An 18,372-nucleotide genomic window follows, 5' to 3' on the forward strand; every position below is an offset into this window, starting at 1 on the left:
GGGTGAAGCAGCAGACCTGACACTGGAGACATTCTCTAAGCCCCATGGTCCCTGAAATGCTCTGAAGTGTTTACGGGGTTCAAATACTGATGTCACTTTTTACAGACTCAAAAAAAAAAAAAAAAAAAAAAAGACAGAGTCCAAGGTCACTGTTGACACTGATGATTATTTTTATTTATAAATTTTGGGGCGTTAAGGATGAACCAATCTGATTTTGAAAAGAATATATGATGGTTGATACCCTAAAATCAACCTGGTCTTTATTTCAGAGTCTCACCCTCTTTGCACATCCTCCCAGTCCTCAGTGTACAGTAGACCAGGACACAACTGTGCACTGGAAACCATTACACCCATTTCTATTCCTTCTACTCCATATACTGCATCCCTTAAGAAGGTCCCCTTCTGTCTGGAAAATAGCAAAAATATTGTAATCTGATAACAAACAATACAGTCCCCTTTCTGCTTCTATTAAGGAAGCCAATAAGCAATGCTTTTAATCCCAGCACTCAGGAGGCAGAGGCAAGTGAGTCTCTGAGTTCAAGGCCAGCCTGGTCTACAGAGTGAGTTCCAGGACAGCCAGAGCTACACAGAGAAACATTGTCTTGAAAAACAAAAGAAAAGAAAAGAAAAACAAAACTAAACTAAAAGATTGCTAATTTTCAGGACAAGCTTGGATGCAAATAGCTCTCTTTAGAGACAAGTTATTTGCCAAATTAATGCCTTTCTTTAAGGGGCTGAAGAACGTAATTTTCCTCACTTTTAAAAGTCATCAAAACCCACACCTTCATTTGAACAGCAGTGATCTGCTTAAACATATCATTATTTTAGCAGTTATGAGTCATTCTCCATGATAGAAGGTATATAGATTAGGTCTTGATTTCTTTTACTAGAAAGAAAATATAATTATATTAGAACATAATGTGTGTATTGCAAGGTAATGAGCCAAACATTACATTTCGTGATCAGATCTTGATGGGAATCAAGATGCATTTGATTTTGGTATATTTATCGCTGTTTCATGATTTAGAAATGTATGATGCTTGAAGAACAGAGAGAGGGGAAGGAATGGAAAGAAGGAAAGAGGAAGGGAAGAAGAGGGGAAGAAGGAAGTGAGGGAAGGAGAGAATGGAAGAAATAAATACCTTTTCATAATACTTGACTTCATACTCTAAGATTACTCCATTTGGTCGATCTGGTTCCAACCAAGCCAGAGCCACACTGTATCTTGTGACTTCTTTAGCCTGGACCAAGGCAATGGATGATGGCGCTGTGAGAGAGACAGAGAGAGAGAGGGAGAGAAGGGGTGGGGAGAACTGATGAACTGATGTTACTTTAGAAGGAAACGTGTTTTAGGAACCATCCCTGAATGATTTCACTTTACTTCGGAGAGTTCCACGGAATCGCCTCCCTCCTTGCCACGCTGCCCTTCTCCGAACAAGCACAACATTTTTCCTTACCATTCTCTCCAGACTTTGCTTTGATTATGGGTTGTCTGAAAGATCATCTGTGAGAGGGCTAAGGACAGGGCTCAATGGATAAAGTGCTTGCTCTGCACTCATGAGGACCCAAGTTTGAATCCTCAGCACCCACAAGAAAGCTAGGTGTAGTTGGCACTGATCTGTAAGCTTGGAACTGGGGAAGTGATGGAAAATGAGGAGGACACTGGATATCTTTTTATACTTGACATCATCCCGTGACCACTATCCAACACACTCTCTCTCTCTCTCACTCTCTCTCTCAACTGTGAAATAAACCGTACACAGGGTTATTCCCCTAGTATCTGAAAACACTCTTACTATTGGGTGGCGGTGGGTACAGGGCATGCTGCCTGGGGTGTCTTTTTACAAACCATAGTTGCCTCAGGGTGACCTCTCTTCTAACTCTGTAAATCTTTCACCCTACCCCCAAGTGCTTATGCATCTTAGTGATATTTAATTTCATACAATCAGGGGGACTTGCCATCCTTCCGCAGTTGCTGTAGGGAATGCTGGCAGGCAAGGATTTATGCACTTTCCAATATAAACAAAGGTACTGCTTAATTACAGTAAGACTTTTCCATTTAAACATGGCCATGCAAATAATGAAGAACACAAATAAAGCTACAATGGTCTCTCTGGACATAAATGACATTATGCAACCATTTTATGAGAGTTGAAATTGTTCTTGTGCCTACTGAGTGGCAAACCTTCCTTACTAGTGAAAGACAAGAAAGCAGTCTTTTTGGGTATGTTATTGGAGTGGGGGTGGGGGGGAGGGGTGGCAGGGAGGGCGGGTGGTGGTGGATGCATACTTGAGATTTATAAAATCAGGATGCCCGATGCTTGCATCTCTCCTCTGTGGCGCTGTCATCTCCAGCCAGCTGTTAGCAGCTCTGCTGTGACAGTCGTGGGCTAGTGCCAATGTCCAATCCCCAAAGAGAAGAGGAAACTTTCACGAAATCCTTCATCTTATCTCACAAAGCTGGCCTGAAGTACCAGAGATTAGGGGGCTTGCTAAATTGAATGCATCTTCACTTTGCTCCCCAAACTGTGGGAAAATGTGAAAATGGGCTTCCAAAAAACGAATGTCATCCTCTCCATCCACCCCCCTCCCCCAGTACCCATGGGACTGCCAATTCTCAATGCAGGAAGGAGTAAGGAAGATACATTATCACCAGATCAAGAATATGGAAAGCCATCAGACCCGCCTGACCACATGGGGTGTGTATCTTGGTGGCAGAGTGGAGAGGACAGGCCAGCCATAAGAGGAAGTCTCCATGACAGAGTCAATCTAGCATGGGTTGTCTCCTACACACAGATACTGACAGCCTGACATCTCTGTTAGGGAATGCCTCAAGATGGAAACATACATTCAGAGATATCCCTTCCCAATGCTTCTTTCTCGACCTCTTTCTCTCAGCTACTCCACATTGGAACTCGGGCATAAACACCACTGAAAGATACACTGCATACACATGGTCTCCATCAAAGGCAAGGCCAAGGTTAGTAATGCCCAACTAGTTGAACAAAGCTGCATGCAGCAGACATATGGAAGCCACTGAACATCTGAAGAAAATGAAAAACGGAAATGTGCTCGTTAGATGTACACACACACACACACACACACACACACACACACACCATGTTTTGTTTTGTTTTGTTTTGTTTTTCCCTGTACTGGTTGGCATAGAACTTTTATCCTACAAAATGCAAGAAACAACTTATCTTAAATGTAGAGGCAGAGAGGTAGTCAGGCTCAGAAGGCTGCCTGGCTGTGAAAAACCATTTCATTCCAGGTAATAAATACATTCTCTAACAGAACACTTTAGCCTACACTCCATAAAAGGGGGGGCTCTTTAAACTCTGATGCTTGAGATTGGGAAATGAAATAGAAAAGCGAAGCCATTAGAGGAAAAGGCAGGAGAGAAACAAATCAGAAAATTATCAAATGAACTTTCTCTCAGAAACAGTCTGGGTTAGATTCTGAAAAATCGACAGGTTCCTTGGGCAACAATGGCCTGTCTGCCCTCAGAGAGCACTGCTGAACTAAAGCGGCTTCTCTCCGGCTAGGTTATCGGACATTTCGGCGCGGGGAAATGAATCCATTTCTGTTTTTGAAGTTGGAACAGCAGCATTCATTCCTGCAGCCACCAAAGGGAATCTGAGCTCAGCTTGGGTGTTTGAAATTCCCGAGCAGGGAGTCGACAACACAATATGATCCCGTTGGTTAATAGAATATTCTTAATGCACACCTGCTTGGAAAAGTGATGTGTGCTGGTGTGAAGGAAAATGGACAGAATGGATCCTGTCTGGGATGCCATAAAACACAGGAGAGAGAAACATTAAGAGAAACAAACACAATGTAAAAGAAAGACAAGGAAAATGATCGGATGAGGGAAGTCAGGAGAGTTCGGAGTTGATGCATGCCTCTGGTACCATCTACAGAAATATATGGATTAAACAGCTCTAATTCACACAAAGTACCCTGGGATCAGACTGTCATATTTGAATTCTTTATTGAACAGCTTCTCTTGAGAGGGGTGTTTAAATGGGCACTGGGACAAAAGCAGTCATGTCCGGGTGACTCCGGGAAACATACCCAAGTCAGGCACTGGAACTTGCCATGCGCTCTCAGAAGAGCTTCATTCATCCTTCCCCTGGGAAGAACTCAGGCCTGAGAAAACTTCAGCTCTGCCTGTACTGCCATACTTTGGACAAGAGGCAACTTGGATGTCCTCCACATCATAAGCCACATATGGACCTGCCCTGCCTTTATCTGTCCTATTTCCAATACAGCCTCCAACTCTACATCTGGAAGCCATCAGCTGGCCACGTGTGCCTGCCTGCAGCTCATTCCCCTAGATGAGGTATTTGGCAACAGAATACCCCAATCTTGATCTTAGCCCAGTGGTTCCCAACCACTGGTCTTCTCATACCACCCATTTGCTGCTCACGCCTCCAGCTTGTATCATGAATAAGTAATATTCTTCTGAAACACACACACACACACACACACACACACACACACACACACACACACATTTAAAACTGTTATCTTGGAAGAAAATTTCCTGTTAATAAGTTAAACACTATTATTTTATTATTTCCAATTAATGAGGACGTTGAGAAGAAAATTAACTTGGGGGATTTATGAAGGCAATTCCTTCTTCTTGAACAACCCAGGGGTCCTTCCCTAAGACCACTTTCGAGACCACCACCAGTATCTACCCACACTGCCCATTCCCAGTCCACTTAGAAATGCACTTTCTCTTTTTGTTTTGTTTTCTCTGTGTATCACAGGATGTTCTGGAACTCAATCTGTAGACCAGGCTGGCCTCAAACTCAGAGATCCACCTGCTTCTGCCTCCTGAGTGCTAGAATTAGAAGTGTGTGCCACCATGCTCAGCCTATCTAGAAACGTTTTGGATCCTGTGTTCTAACATGCCAAGGCTCTGTACCCTGCCAGCAAAAGTAGGTGAATAGATGAATCATAAAATAACAGTGAGACCCCAACTAGAATTAAAAGCAAAAAACCCAAACCAATTCTTAATTCAAAACACGGAGATTCTAATCAGTGTAGGAATTTTAGTCCATATAAAAAGATCATGTAGAAAAGGAGGTGACAGTTGCCTGCTGGTTTGCTGGTGATCTGCTCCCATCACCTTTGGGGATAGTGATCTTCCATGGAAGAACTGAATGAGCGATAGGACTTTTTTTCTGATATCTTGTATCGGGCATGGTGGAACACACCTAGAATCCTAGCACTAGGGAGGTGGATGTAGGAGAATCAGAAATTCAGGATGAACTTTGCTATATAGTAGATCCAGGAACCAGTGTAGGCCACAAGAGACCCTGTCTCAAAAAAGAAAGAAAGAAAGGAAAGAAGGAAGGGAGGGAGGGAGGGAGGGAGGGAGGGAGGGAGAGAGAGAGAGAGAGAGAGAGAGAGAGAGAGAGAGAGAGAGAGAGAGAGAGAGAGAGAAGTGAAGAAAAAAAGGAAAAGCTTGTGTGAGGAGGAAGTAAGACAGGAAAGAGCGGACTTGCTACAAAGAAACAAAAGCCCTCAGCTTCTGGGTGGAGTGAGGAAGAACTCCAAGAAAAGAAAAAATAAGGGAAAGATAGGAAAATCATTCAGTCCACATAGCTTAAATATTTTTCACCTAAATCTAAATGGCTTTTAACTGATTTCAAAAACAAAAACAGAAAAAACCCAAAAATATATCTCCTTGTAAAATGTGTTTGTTTCCGTCTTGGGCAAGTCCCTTGCCTTTTCTTGAATTAACGCTTCATTAGTAAAGTCCCTGCCTTCCAGGTACTCTCGAAAGCTGTTAGAATGCTTATTTTAGGGGCAGGTCTTACTGGATTGTCACTACATCCTTGGGATTCAGGATGTCTAGCGCAGACCGTGGGTGGTCAATACATTTGAGTGAATAATAATGAACTAAATGTTAAAATTGATCTACTCTATTTGTGGACAGTGGAACGTTTCCTGAATATTAAGTGCCAGTCATGAATCATCCTTCAAACTCTCCATCTACACCCACCTCTCGTGACCTTTTGTGGGTTCAGTTTTGTCATTTAGTTTAACCAAGACATTGACAATGGGAGGCGAAGCAAATGACAATTCTAATTATAAATGGGACCTCTGTTTCGGAGGTCCACGTGACATTCCTGAACACTTTTCAAACACACAGGCTGTAAAATGTCATTCAAATGTAAGCTAACAGGAACGCCAGGCTTCACTGCACCTGCTCCAGACATTTTGAGGGGACCGCACTTCAGGCTGACAAAGGTGTTGACAGTTTGTTCGATGTCTCTCATCTGTACCTCCAGGATGTGTGTGAATACTTTTCCTGACTTCTTAATTGTGAGGACATAGATGGAGATTTACAGGTCATCTTCTGAAATCCAGGAGGTCCCCAGCATTCCACTTCATTGTGTAAGACTCTAAGGACCACTGCAGACAGGCAGGTGCATCAGGAGTCAACACAAGCTACCATACAGCCCTGGGAACATCCATCCACCAGGTTAGTGAGGCACAAGAGGGATCGAGAGCCCTCTGCAGTCAGACATGGAGTGCCAACATTAAACATTTGGAACACACTGATGCAAACCAGTAAAATTGCTATATAACAGAGTAAAACCCTCAAGAAGATAAAAGGGGAAAGTCAGCCACGTTTGTAAATTGAATGAACTGAACTTTCTAAGAGAAAATTGACACAAATTTCACACACACACACACACCCCACCACCACCACCACCACCACCACCACCACCACCACCACCACCACCACCATATACCAGTTATTCTGCATTCAGAATTTCACATATCCCTGGGACAATGAGAATTTAGACTCTCCATTTGCTCTATACCTGCAGATGCATCTGGTTTGAGATGCCGGCCACAAAGCATTCAGAAGGCACATGTGGTTTTGTCTCCATGTGTGTGTTTTGGATAAACAGAAACTGCCTAGATTAGAGGACTCCATGGTGACTGGAACAGTGGCACATTTCACCAGGAGGAAGAATGACAGGAGGAGCTTTGATGTCACACAGAGGTGGCTCCCTCTAAGAACATGGTCAATTTAACTTTCTTTGGTTCAAAGCTCAGCAGTTCTCCTTGCTCCCCACTGATGTGAATACTGCAATTTTCTTTTATTCGCTTCCTCAATGAGTTGCCATTAAACACCTACAAGTCATTTTACTGCTGCAGTTTGGTGCTTGTGACACCCGAATGGGATGGGGAAGAGAAAAGGAGACAAGGAGAAGAGATACAGGCAAAGATGTACCTTCTGGGCTGCACCATTGCTTTCTTGAGTCCAGCCAGCATCAGGAGCTATGAATGAGAAAACTGTTTGGGGGAATTAGATTTGTGGCCGGCATCTCAAACCAGATGCATCTACAGGTACAGAGCAAATGGAGAGTATAATTAATAGGGGCAGAGAAAACAGCTAAAATTACCCAATGCTTTTCATTCCTGGCTCCAATTAGTGTTGGGGGCAGGGTGGTAGTGGTGGATGGGGCAGGAAATAAAGAGAGAAAATGCAATGTCTCCTGACTGTGGGTAAGGATGGGTGAGACCGGCCTGAACGGGTGGGTGACGATGCTACTCCGGCCATTGTTTGGAAGACGACTTGGCCACAGCCAGGGGACCTTTCTCCTTCCCTGGAATCTATATTTAAATAGACGATGTTTATCCAAAACGGTCTTTTCCTCAGAGGAAAAATAAACCCAGTTTATAAATATCTCTGCTTTATTCAAAGAGCATATTTAACTTTAATTACTTAGAGCTTAAGGTGGGTTTTGTTCACTCTTTTCTTTCTCAATTCAACACCACGGCTCTGATTTGCTCCTTATCAAAGGTTTGTGCATTTTAAAACGCTGTCAAGCATCAAAATTAAATGCTTCAGAGCACTAATGATATCCTTGTGATTAAAGGTTTTGCATCTCAGAGATGCTAAGAACTCTGGTACTAATATTAATTGCTTTCTCCCACATTCAAAGAGAGAAAAGAATTTCTCATAATGTACTCAGCAATATCTACGGCACCAGGAACTAACCACCGAACACTTCCTATACATTCGGTTTTCTGGTTTTTTTTGTTTTTTTTTTAAAAAAAAAACACTATTATTCTTATAGTGTTTCATAGTGCCAAAAGCACTATGATGCTTGTGGTACATTCAATCAGTTGGATCACCTTTGCTGCTTTTCTCCACAGCAAAATCATTAGAAAACCTCAAACACCTCAGGATCCACCCCATAAAAACCCTACCCTACTCCCCACAGCTCTTAAGTCTTAAGTTACTACGCCACATGAGCACATCGCCATTTTGAAAGTAAGCAGCTGGGCTTGGTGGCACATATCTGTAATCCAGGGGTCCGAAGCAGGAAGACTGCCCTAAGTTCAAGGCCTGAGCTTAGTGGTTTCAGATCAGACTGAGTCATAGTGTGAGACCTGTACAAAGACCACAACCATCCAAAATTAAAAAACAAAAAAAAACAACAAAAAAAAAAAAAACTAAGCAAAAGAAACAGAAAAACAAAAGCTGGTACAGCCTTTGTTTTTCAATTTGATAAGAAACATACAGCTAAAATTTCAGCCAAAATCTTCAGATGAGTCTCAATGAAATGACATTTATGTAGATTTAAATATGGATGGATCCATATGGATCAACTTCAAACTTTGAAAGATAGGAACATTGCATCTTTTCCAGACAGTGGTTTTTCTGAGGGTAGGGCAGCATGCATTTTCAACAAATACTACAGTGTAAGCAGCGCATGAGAATGTTTATTGATGGGTGCAACTGAGTCATGCTTCCAAGAGTTTGGAGAATCTGATTTTTGGAACACTAATAATACTTTGATTTAAGTGCTCAGACTTTGCAGAGGCTTTCAGTCAGTCTTTATTTTTGGCTTAATGTGGAATCAAAACTTTATAAGGTTTTTCTCCTCCCTCCAACCCCCCAAGAGGTGGGTAGCAAATTATTTTCCACCACCTCTTTATAGAAAGCCATCAATAAAACTTTAGGTGACAGGACTTGAAGCTCTTCTTAACTTTCATGTAAAGTCTTGTGTGCTGCAGTGGGCGGTGTAGAGATACACACTCCCCTTCGTTACTGTCCAGAGATGTGAGTTCCCTTTACCCAAATAGCTGTTTCAAAGATGGAGCTGCTCAGCCAAAACCACATTCCTAGACTTCTTTGTATCCAAGGGTGATCATATGACTGAGTCTGAGGCTATGGAATTTGGTTGAAGTAATTACTTATTTTCTAGACTCACTCATGAAAATCTCCCTTGTGACTCTCCATTCTCTCTCATCTGTAATCTGCCAGCTGGAGGTTGATGCCAACCTCAGCCTATCCTGGAGTTCCCATGCCAACTCTCTCCACATCACCACCAACTCGATGTGACTTCAGTAAGAAATTATGTTTTATTGCAATAACCCACTTGTGGACATTGAGGGTTACAGCAGGTGCCCACTGGAGTGAAGTGGGGGCCATTTAGCCAAAAAGACATTTTCATAACAATGAACTCAAATGAAGTGCACTGTACTGTGGCCAATAGAAGATTGATCTGTGGTCTGAAGCTGCCAGAATGGTGTCCAGGTTCCTTCCAGTTTCCTGGCTATGGATGATTGGCAGATCTGCACTCATTTGTGAGGAACTGGAGCATGCTACCCTGAGGTGAGCCAGGGCCAGTGGCAGAGGCTGTGAGGCTCTTCAGGGACACAGGTCACAGCCATGAGCCTTCTTCCAGTGGGTTCAGCAAAATGATAAAATACTGGGCCAAGGGATTCGGCTGAGCATGTATTCGTGTGAAATGGGAAAGACAGCAGTCTTGGATGAGCTTTTCTTTTTAGAAAGGAGGTAATTTAGTCTCCATTGTACAGTTAGCAGCTGACACAGTTGAAGACTTGGGCCCATGTGTGTAAGAACTAGGCAGAGGTATAAGTGAAAGAAAGGGGGCCGTCCGTCTTCACAGCAGGCCATTTACACACACACACACACACACACACACACACACACACACACACACACACCACCACCACCACCACCACCTTTCTACCCTTCACTGCTCTTAGAAGTAGCTATAGTATATCACTCCTGTGTTTCAAATTCAGGAAGTCCACCAAGGAGAAATAATTTGCCAAATGCTATAAAATGGCGCCATTTGTAGCTGAAGTTTTCCTGGTCCTGCCTGGCCCATGGTTAGGACAAATCTCTCTCACCTGCCAGTCCCACAGCCGCTCGGACCCAACCAAACACACAGAGACTTATATTACTCATAAACTGTATGGCCATGTGGCTCAGGCTTCTTGCTATCTAGTTCTTATATCTTAAATTAACCCTTTTCTATAAATCTATACCTTGCCACATGGTGTGGCTTACCAGTATCTTACATGTTGCAACTCATGGTGGCGGCTGGCAGCGTCTTCTCTGCCTCAGCCTTCCACTTCCCAGAATTCTCCTCTCTCCCTGTCTCGCCTATACTTCCTGCCTGGCTACTGGCCAATCAGCTTTATTTATCAATCAATCACCCACAGCACTTCCCCTGTTCTTTGTTTCAAAAAGGAAGGTTTTAACTTCCACATAGTACAATTACATATAACAAAACAGTTACGAGTTAAAAACCTAAGTCCATCTGACTTCAAATAGAGGATCCTCCCTCTACACCACATGACTGTAGTTAGAACCCACGTTAGTCAACAGTGATGGACCACACTTTATTCTAAATGTATGAATTAATTCATACCCACCTCACGAAATTGATACTATTATTATCCCATCATATAGATGAGGAGAATATAGTATAAAGAGTTGAACTTGCCTCAGGATAATTCTGTGAACTGGTGATTTCAAAGCCATGTACTACACCCACATTCTCACCCACCAATCTATAGAAAGCACTGCATTTCCTTTCTGTTAATTATTTAAATGGGAAATATCCCCCCACAGACTCATGGGAACATTTGCTCCCCAGTGGCTATAACATTTGGGAAGAATATACAAACTTTGTTACTGAGGCCAAGCTATCAAAAGGTGGTTGCTGGGGGCAGGTCTTGAAGGTAGTTCTGGTTGTCCATCTCTGTAGACCAGGCTGGACTCAAACTTGGAGATCCACCTGACTTTGAAGGCCTGTACCACCATGCCCATTTACTGGTGAGAAATTATATACTTGAAAGCTAACCTTTCCAGTAACAGCAGTAACCACCATGAAGTCAGTCTTCCCAACATCAGCTGTATATTAGATACAGGGCTTCCTATGTACAAGGGCAGTTGCCTGAATCCCCAAGTCATCGGATACGGCCTGTGCTCATACTCAAATCCCAAAGCTTTTGATGTTGAATCACCTCATGTTGAACTAACTCAAAGAATTGAGAGAAAAATAAAATCATAATGTAAGATAAAATCAAATATAATATAAAATAATAGTATCTGGAGTTAGGAAAGGTAAGAGGTACAGGAGAAGTTTTTGAAAGATTTACAATATTCTACTGTTCTGTGCGTTGGTCCAGGTGATGTGATGGTCAAACAGGTGTTTGCTTTGAGACAATTCAATGGCTATATGTTGGAATACTGCCTGCTTTTCTATATTTATGCATATATGTTTCATGACAAAGAGATCATAAAACAAATACTTAGGTTGTCAAAGTGTACAGGTAGTGAATTACTGCAATCATCAATTAGAAAGACTCACCCAAAATCCTTGGTAAACCTTCTTGGGCTGGGAAAAAGTCAAGAAAGAGGCCAATTTTGCAAAGTGCAGTTTCAGTAGCTATAAAAACACTATGCTTCAGAGTGGCGGTGGCACATGCCTTTAATCCCAGCACTCCAGAGGCAGAGCCAGACGGATCTCTGAGAGTTCGGCCAGCCAGGACAGATACCAAAACTACACAGAGAAACCCTGCCTTGAAAAACTAAAATAAAGAAATAAATGAATAAATGAATGAATAAATAACACGATGCTATCGGAATCACACCTGGATCCCTGCTCTTGGTGATGAAGAGAATTGCATTATCATTTCATTTGTAACTGACACTACTTTAAATGCCACCACAGGGCTGGTCCTAGAATCACACATAACAGCTAGCAGGGAACCCTTAAGAGGTTGCCTGTGCCTTTCCCTGCTCCAGGATCTTTATGCATGCAGTGAGTATGTCTGCAGCTGTTTGTGTTACTTTCTGCATGTTTCTTAGGAGATTTGTTGGTGCATTCCAACAAGTGTAGATCAACACTTGCCAATAGAAACACCACAGGACTCCATGCGTGTACTTCCTGCTAAGCCAGAATGCCAGTTTGAGGCAACAGGAAGACAAGCCTTCCCTCTTGAGGGTCATTTATAAGAATTTGCCTGAGCAAGACAACTGTATTAAGATAAGATCACGGTCAATCTGGCCACAGCAAAACAGCATAATTTCTCCCCACCCCCGATTTAGATGCTTCTAGTGAGATGGATGTTCATGCTGGGCTTCCCTAGATTAAAGAATTATTGAGTATTTCAATTGTTCTGTATATGACTTGGATAGAGACCCCCTTGGCAAAGCCAGGTCCTCCGTGACCCGCGATGCCCTCCAACATTCATTTGAAATATGTAAGGAAAATCTTGTACTGAGAAGCCATGGGAGAGAAGAATTAACTGCTGCACACCAAGGCTCTATTCTGTCAACTGTCAGCTCCACTGGGGAGCCTGTGCCTTCCAAGGCTGCAAACTGAAAAGCTGGCCCGTGGGCTGTGGGTTCGCTTTGTTTCCCAGACAGCTGCTAATCGTCCTGACAATGCGGCAACATTTAGCTTCCTGACATCCAGAGCATCTAGACTGGTCCTCAATTAAACACGTTTTAATCACCAAACCTCTAAACGCCAACATGATAGATGTACTCAGTAAATCCTCGCTCCTGCCCGCTGCTTGCCGCACTCAAATTTCCGCATTTATGCACAGAGAAACTTGAAAGTGTGCTCCAGAAATGACCGATAGAGCCCTGTTCATTCCCGTGTCTCAGCTACTCTCCATTTCTTACCTCTGTAAAGCCTTTCCATAGAGGTAAGGCGTTGAACATTCACCAAATGAGCCTGGCAGTGTCAGTAAATAGATGTACCGTTGTCATTTTGATTATTTTAAAGTGTGGTAAATAATTCAGGAAGAGTTGTGGCTTTGCCATTTGCCATAGGGATATTTGAATCGTCTATGAAGAAGGAGGAGGAGAAGAAGAAGGACCAGTAGATAAACCCAGAAAATCTCCAGGGCTGGTCTTACTAATCTTAATAGTCTCAGGCCAATGCCCAAGTGAAAGTAAGTAATGATGTCTTATTCTTCTGGATTCAAGTACTTGTAACAAGAGAATCTGGGTTGGCTGAGTCTCCTGTAATTTCATTCTTTGATATTCTATACTATTGATTTGTTTCTTTGTTTGAGAAAAGGTCTCATGTAGCCCAGGCTGGCCTCACGCTTGTTATGAAAGAGACAACCTTGAAGCCCTGATTTTCCTGCTTCTACCTCTGTGGTGCTGGGATTGCAGTTATATGCACCACTGCACCCAGACCATGTTTTGAAATTTACTGATAAAGGGCTGATAAAGAGGTCACATGTGACTTTTCATATTGGTGTCCATTTTGCAGAGACATGAATATAACCTTATATTTTCTATCAACAAGTATCATTTGTAGCTATTGTTATAAATAACCCCAAAGTACCAATTTTCATAAATGGTATGCAACCCTACAGGAAAAATCGAAAAGAAAAGCTCAAAGACAAGGGGCATCAGCCATTCTGAGTTATTGGAAAAAATTGAAAATTAGATTCTTATTTCCTATCTCTTGGTCTAATGGGACCCATGAGAGACATATGCAATGTTTACAAGGTATTGGGGGGTGCCTGCTCAGTGATTTTACTTTCTTGACTTCCAAGGGAGACTGAATGTGTCATGAACACCTTCATTATAGCAATCTCAGAGATGGGCCACTGTCTTCCAAGTTGAAACACTAGGAAGTCAATTAATGTCAGTTATGATCTGAACACCTGTCCACAAAGACCTGGACTGAGACCAATCCCATTAACATAGTCACTCATGACTGCCAAATGGTCACACTTTGGATCACTTAGGATGTCGTCCACATTCAGAAAGGTGACCCAAAGGCAGCAAGGTCCAGAGCCCCATTAGTCATCTTCAAGGCCATCCAATTCCCCATCCCATATATATGATGTATGTATCTGGAACGCAGGACCTACCTTTAAGAGATCAAAAAAGCTACTCACAAAAGTCAGGGTTACTCTGAACTGAGAATGAGTCCCTTTACCCAAACTTTTAAACTCTATTTTTTTTAAAACACCTCTCTCTCTCTCTCTCTCTCTCTCTCTCTCTCTCTCTCTCTCTGCATTTAAAGTACATTGTCTGAAGACAGAAAAAATTCAGACAGAACTTTTGGAAAAGAATAATGTATAACATTAAATTGTAGGACAAAGAATATTCCAGGGCCCTACTGTCTCAGGAAAGATGCTGGTGAATCTTTCCTTGGCAAATCGAAGTGTTTTCTCAATGTGGAAGCTTTCCAAGCCCAAATGTCACTTGGCTTACAGAAGCATGGGGCGGAAAAAATGATGACTCTGGATAATAACTTGGAAATGAAGGACACAGAGAGTGACGGGATGGATGAACACAGGTCTGAGGGTTTCTCTGTGTAGCCCTGGCTGTCCTCGAACTCACTCTATAGACTAGACTGACCTTGAACTCAGATCTGCTTGCCTCTGCCTCCCAAGTGCTGGGGTTAAAGGTGTGTGCCATGGCCTGGCGAGATGTCAAATCTCAGTCCCTCTCTTTGATTCCACAGTATGGAAGTATAGGGAAGTTCTAAACACAAAGGATTGAATATTTGTGGGGCAAAGCTGTGATGCAGGCATCCACTTTCCACTCCGCTGTCTCTCCTGCTGTGGCAGACAGGGCAGAGTGGAGCCACCAGTGGGTGGAGAAAGAGACAGGGACCTTTGCATTAGATTATAAACAGCTCCTTTTGAAAATGGTTCTCTGTATGGTCACCATATGCTACGCTCTCCAAAAAACCACAGCCGTGAAATGGTCTTCCAGCCATCCTCACATCTGAAACTTTATCTTTTGGACAATTCTCTTAAAAGGCTGTATTACAGGTTAGCAACAGAAGAGTCATTTATGAGAAGGGATTTTAAGCTTGGGAATTGGCAACCACAGAATTTTTTTTTTTTTAATATTTGGGGTATCAGCCAGAAACAGAATTATGTGTGCCAGATAGTTTAAACTCCTACACGCAGTATAAGCTCTGAGCGGAAACAACAGAGCCATTAAAATTTAAAATGTTATTAAGGCCAATAGATGTCTTCAACTAGATCTGTGCTTAAGAATTCAAGATGACTTTTGTAGTCATAAAATATAACAAAGGATGCATTAGGAAAGCCATAACAATTTGGGTTTTTTTTTTTTTTAAATGGGATGTGTGTGTGTCACAACACCGCTCAGGAACCTCTCTTTAAACACAATTTGCTTTAGTGTGAACTTTCCTAGATCCAGCTCCACCCAGAAATGCATCTCTCAGTGCTGGAACAACCTCATTAGAACAAGATCTCACCTAGAAATACTCCCCCAGCACCGTCACTAAGAAACACATAAAGCCCAGCTCCAGTGTGCTGAGGAAGTTATTGCACTGGCTTCTGAGATAGAGGAGGAAGAGAAAAATGTACTGTGTAAAAAGAGAAGCTCTAGCTCAAATATGCCTTGAAAAATTAGCACTTATATTTCAAGGGCTTCTCCTCCAAATAACCCAAATAACCCGTGTTTGCATTCTGTGAAGACTTCCTAATTGCATTGTCTTAGGCTCTCACTTAGGTGACTTCTCTGTGGTGGAGTAAGTTTCAAATGGAAGTTGTAAACACCATTTCTGGCTTTAAAATTCTGTCAGTGCTTTCCCCTCATGAGAAGACATCCTTCTCCTAAAGTCCATTGCTCAGGGTTCTGTTGTTTCTGTTGTTGGTGAAAAATGAAATCAACCAAGACCTACCACATTCTATAGTGATAACTGACCCTCCATTTTAAGCGAAAAGAAATGAGTTGATGGAGTGCCCCAGATCCAGAACTGGAAGATGACTTCCTAGGACGTTCCCTCAAGCCTTGCTCTTGGCTTGAGGATCCCTAGGAACCCTATAGGCTCAGGATAGGTTCACTGAGCGCCAACACAATCAAGGACTGCATTCTACACTGGCAACATCTGGGATCACCAGTAATTTTCAATGCTAAAATAGTCCTTGGCTACCTTAGTAGGGGAAGCTAATGCCTGAGTAAGCCTTTTGCTACTAGCACATTTGAGAGCCTGGCTTCTTTCTATGGCCTTAGCTAAGGGTACATGAATGAAGCTGTGTTTCCATCTACCTTACCTTATTACCCCCCAAATACACACTGAATCACCCTCCCACCATAAGAGTTGATTCCACAGGCAGCGGATTTACTGCCTGCACTGCCTTATGCAGACAAACACAAACCCTCCAGGGAGCCATTGTGAGCTGTCCCTTTGCCATGTGTGTTCTAATGGATGGATCTTACCCAAGTGTGCTACATACTGGGAGCCTGCTGGTGGCAGATCCTTATTTAGCTCTCACTGAGAAGCTGAAGTTGCCTCATAATTTGGATGCATACACCACAGACCAAAGATTCCTGTGAGATCTTCTTAAAAAGATCCATTTCTGAAACTTTCACCCAAAAAGGTGCTTTTGAAAGTGTACCTCAAAGTGCCTGAGGAATTTGTCCATCTACGGTATCGTTTGGGAACTGCAGAGTAAAACTAGTTGGTACATTCTTCCTTGCCTTTCTGAATCAAGTCTGCCAACTTGAGAAAGAGAGCAAAGAGCACAAATGTGTCAAGGCACTGGAACTTCCTCCATAATAAATTTTATAGAGGTTACATTTCAGTAAGGGAGCCCAACGTTGTACTGTAACAAAACACAAAAGATGGCCCAGTAGACAACGACAGTGTAAGCCTTAGCGATGAACTCACCAGGTAAAGGATTTTTAGGTTTAAGTGGTTTGCCTGCTCTGGGTCTATACAGTGACTAACACTGACCCTCATGTTGTAATGGGTTTGGCAGAAATGAAGATGTTCTTCTTTGGTTAAGTTTATCTCCCCAGTTCACTATTTTAAAATAAATGGGACCTCCACCCCCATCCCCCCCCACACACAAGGACTCTCCTGCAGGGAGTAGAAGAGGTGCCAGCCAGAGACTTCACACAGACCTAACAATTTGTCAGACCACCTTACAGGTGGGACTGAAGGCCAGACAAAGAAGGATCAGTGGTAGGTGGGACCACACCTTTACTGCACTTGCTCAGATGTGGATATTGACCCCCTACTGAAAGGTTAATCTTGCTTCAGGACCTTGAGGACAGACTCAGGAGTTTGCTGGAACTTTGTCCCTCTTCCCAAAGAGGCCACATTGAACTTAATTAATTAAGTTCAATTAATTAATACTTAGCAGTATTAATTTGGCTCTTTCAGTTGGTTTATTGAGCATGGGTAGCCAGACCTGGCTTGGGACACACACAGATTTTGTCCTTAAAGTTTGAAAACAATACACCGGAGCAGAGTGTCACTGATATTTCTCAATGAAAGCCACCTTGTTCGTGAGACAAGTACACAAATGTGTGGCACTATCTTTTGTCACTACTGTTCAACTGAGAACTCTATCACTGAACTTGGGCACAAGTCAAGAAGGAGAAAAAGAAGGCTCACATGTTGAGGGGCATCGGAGCCAGTGGGCACCATGGAAAGGCTAATTAAATTTAAAAAAATGTTCCAAATTTAAAAAAAAAAAAAATGTTCCAACACTAAGGCTTGCTTCTCTGAACAAATTACAAACCTAAGACAGTATTTTCAGATCTACTTGAGACCACATACAATGTTTTCCTGAATCGCCATACCAAGACTCATCTTGGGGAGACAGGGGCAAGGATTCCAATTAATCCCTGCAGACTTTAGATCTCAAAACAGGATTAGTCCTGACTATTTAGAGATATCAGCAGGGGGTTAATGGAAGCTTTGATAAAGTTTCTCTGCATCTTTTCATTGATGTTCAATTGCAGAGGGGACTCTGGAGTCTCCTTCAGCTGCTCCAAGGAGATAGTGATTAATTGTGCTGGTTGGAAGGACACCTAGAGTACAGAGGCCCACCTAAAATCCATGAGACCTGCACTCTTCAATCCATCTCAAGCAGGCATTTATTTTTCAGATCTCTTGATGGCTTCTCCAGAGTGTACAAGTTGGCAGTGGAGTTCCACATAACAAGCACAACACTGAGAAATGAGAAAGCAGAATTAGCCTGCCAAGTGCATGCAAGGGAGTGGATTTCTCATCTCACAGATGAACACGTGTGTATATTTATGTA

General features: G+C 42.6%; 1 protein-coding gene across 1 annotated transcript in view; it reads right to left on the reverse strand.

The window, feature by feature from the left end:
* Epha4 (EPH receptor A4) overlaps positions 1-18,372 on the reverse strand; it is a 133,738-nt gene that overhangs the window by 21,594 nt on the left and 93,772 nt on the right. The window contains exon 6 of the mRNA XM_036173016.1: positions 1,143-1,267. Coding sequence (XP_036028909.1) covers positions 1,143-1,267 — 125 coding nt within the window. The remainder of the gene's footprint in view (positions 1-1,142; positions 1,268-18,372) is intronic.

Source organism: Onychomys torridus, chromosome 23 (assembly GCF_903995425.1).
Source record: "Onychomys torridus chromosome 23, mOncTor1.1, whole genome shotgun sequence".
NCBI lineage: Eukaryota > Metazoa > Chordata > Mammalia > Rodentia > Cricetidae > Onychomys > Onychomys torridus.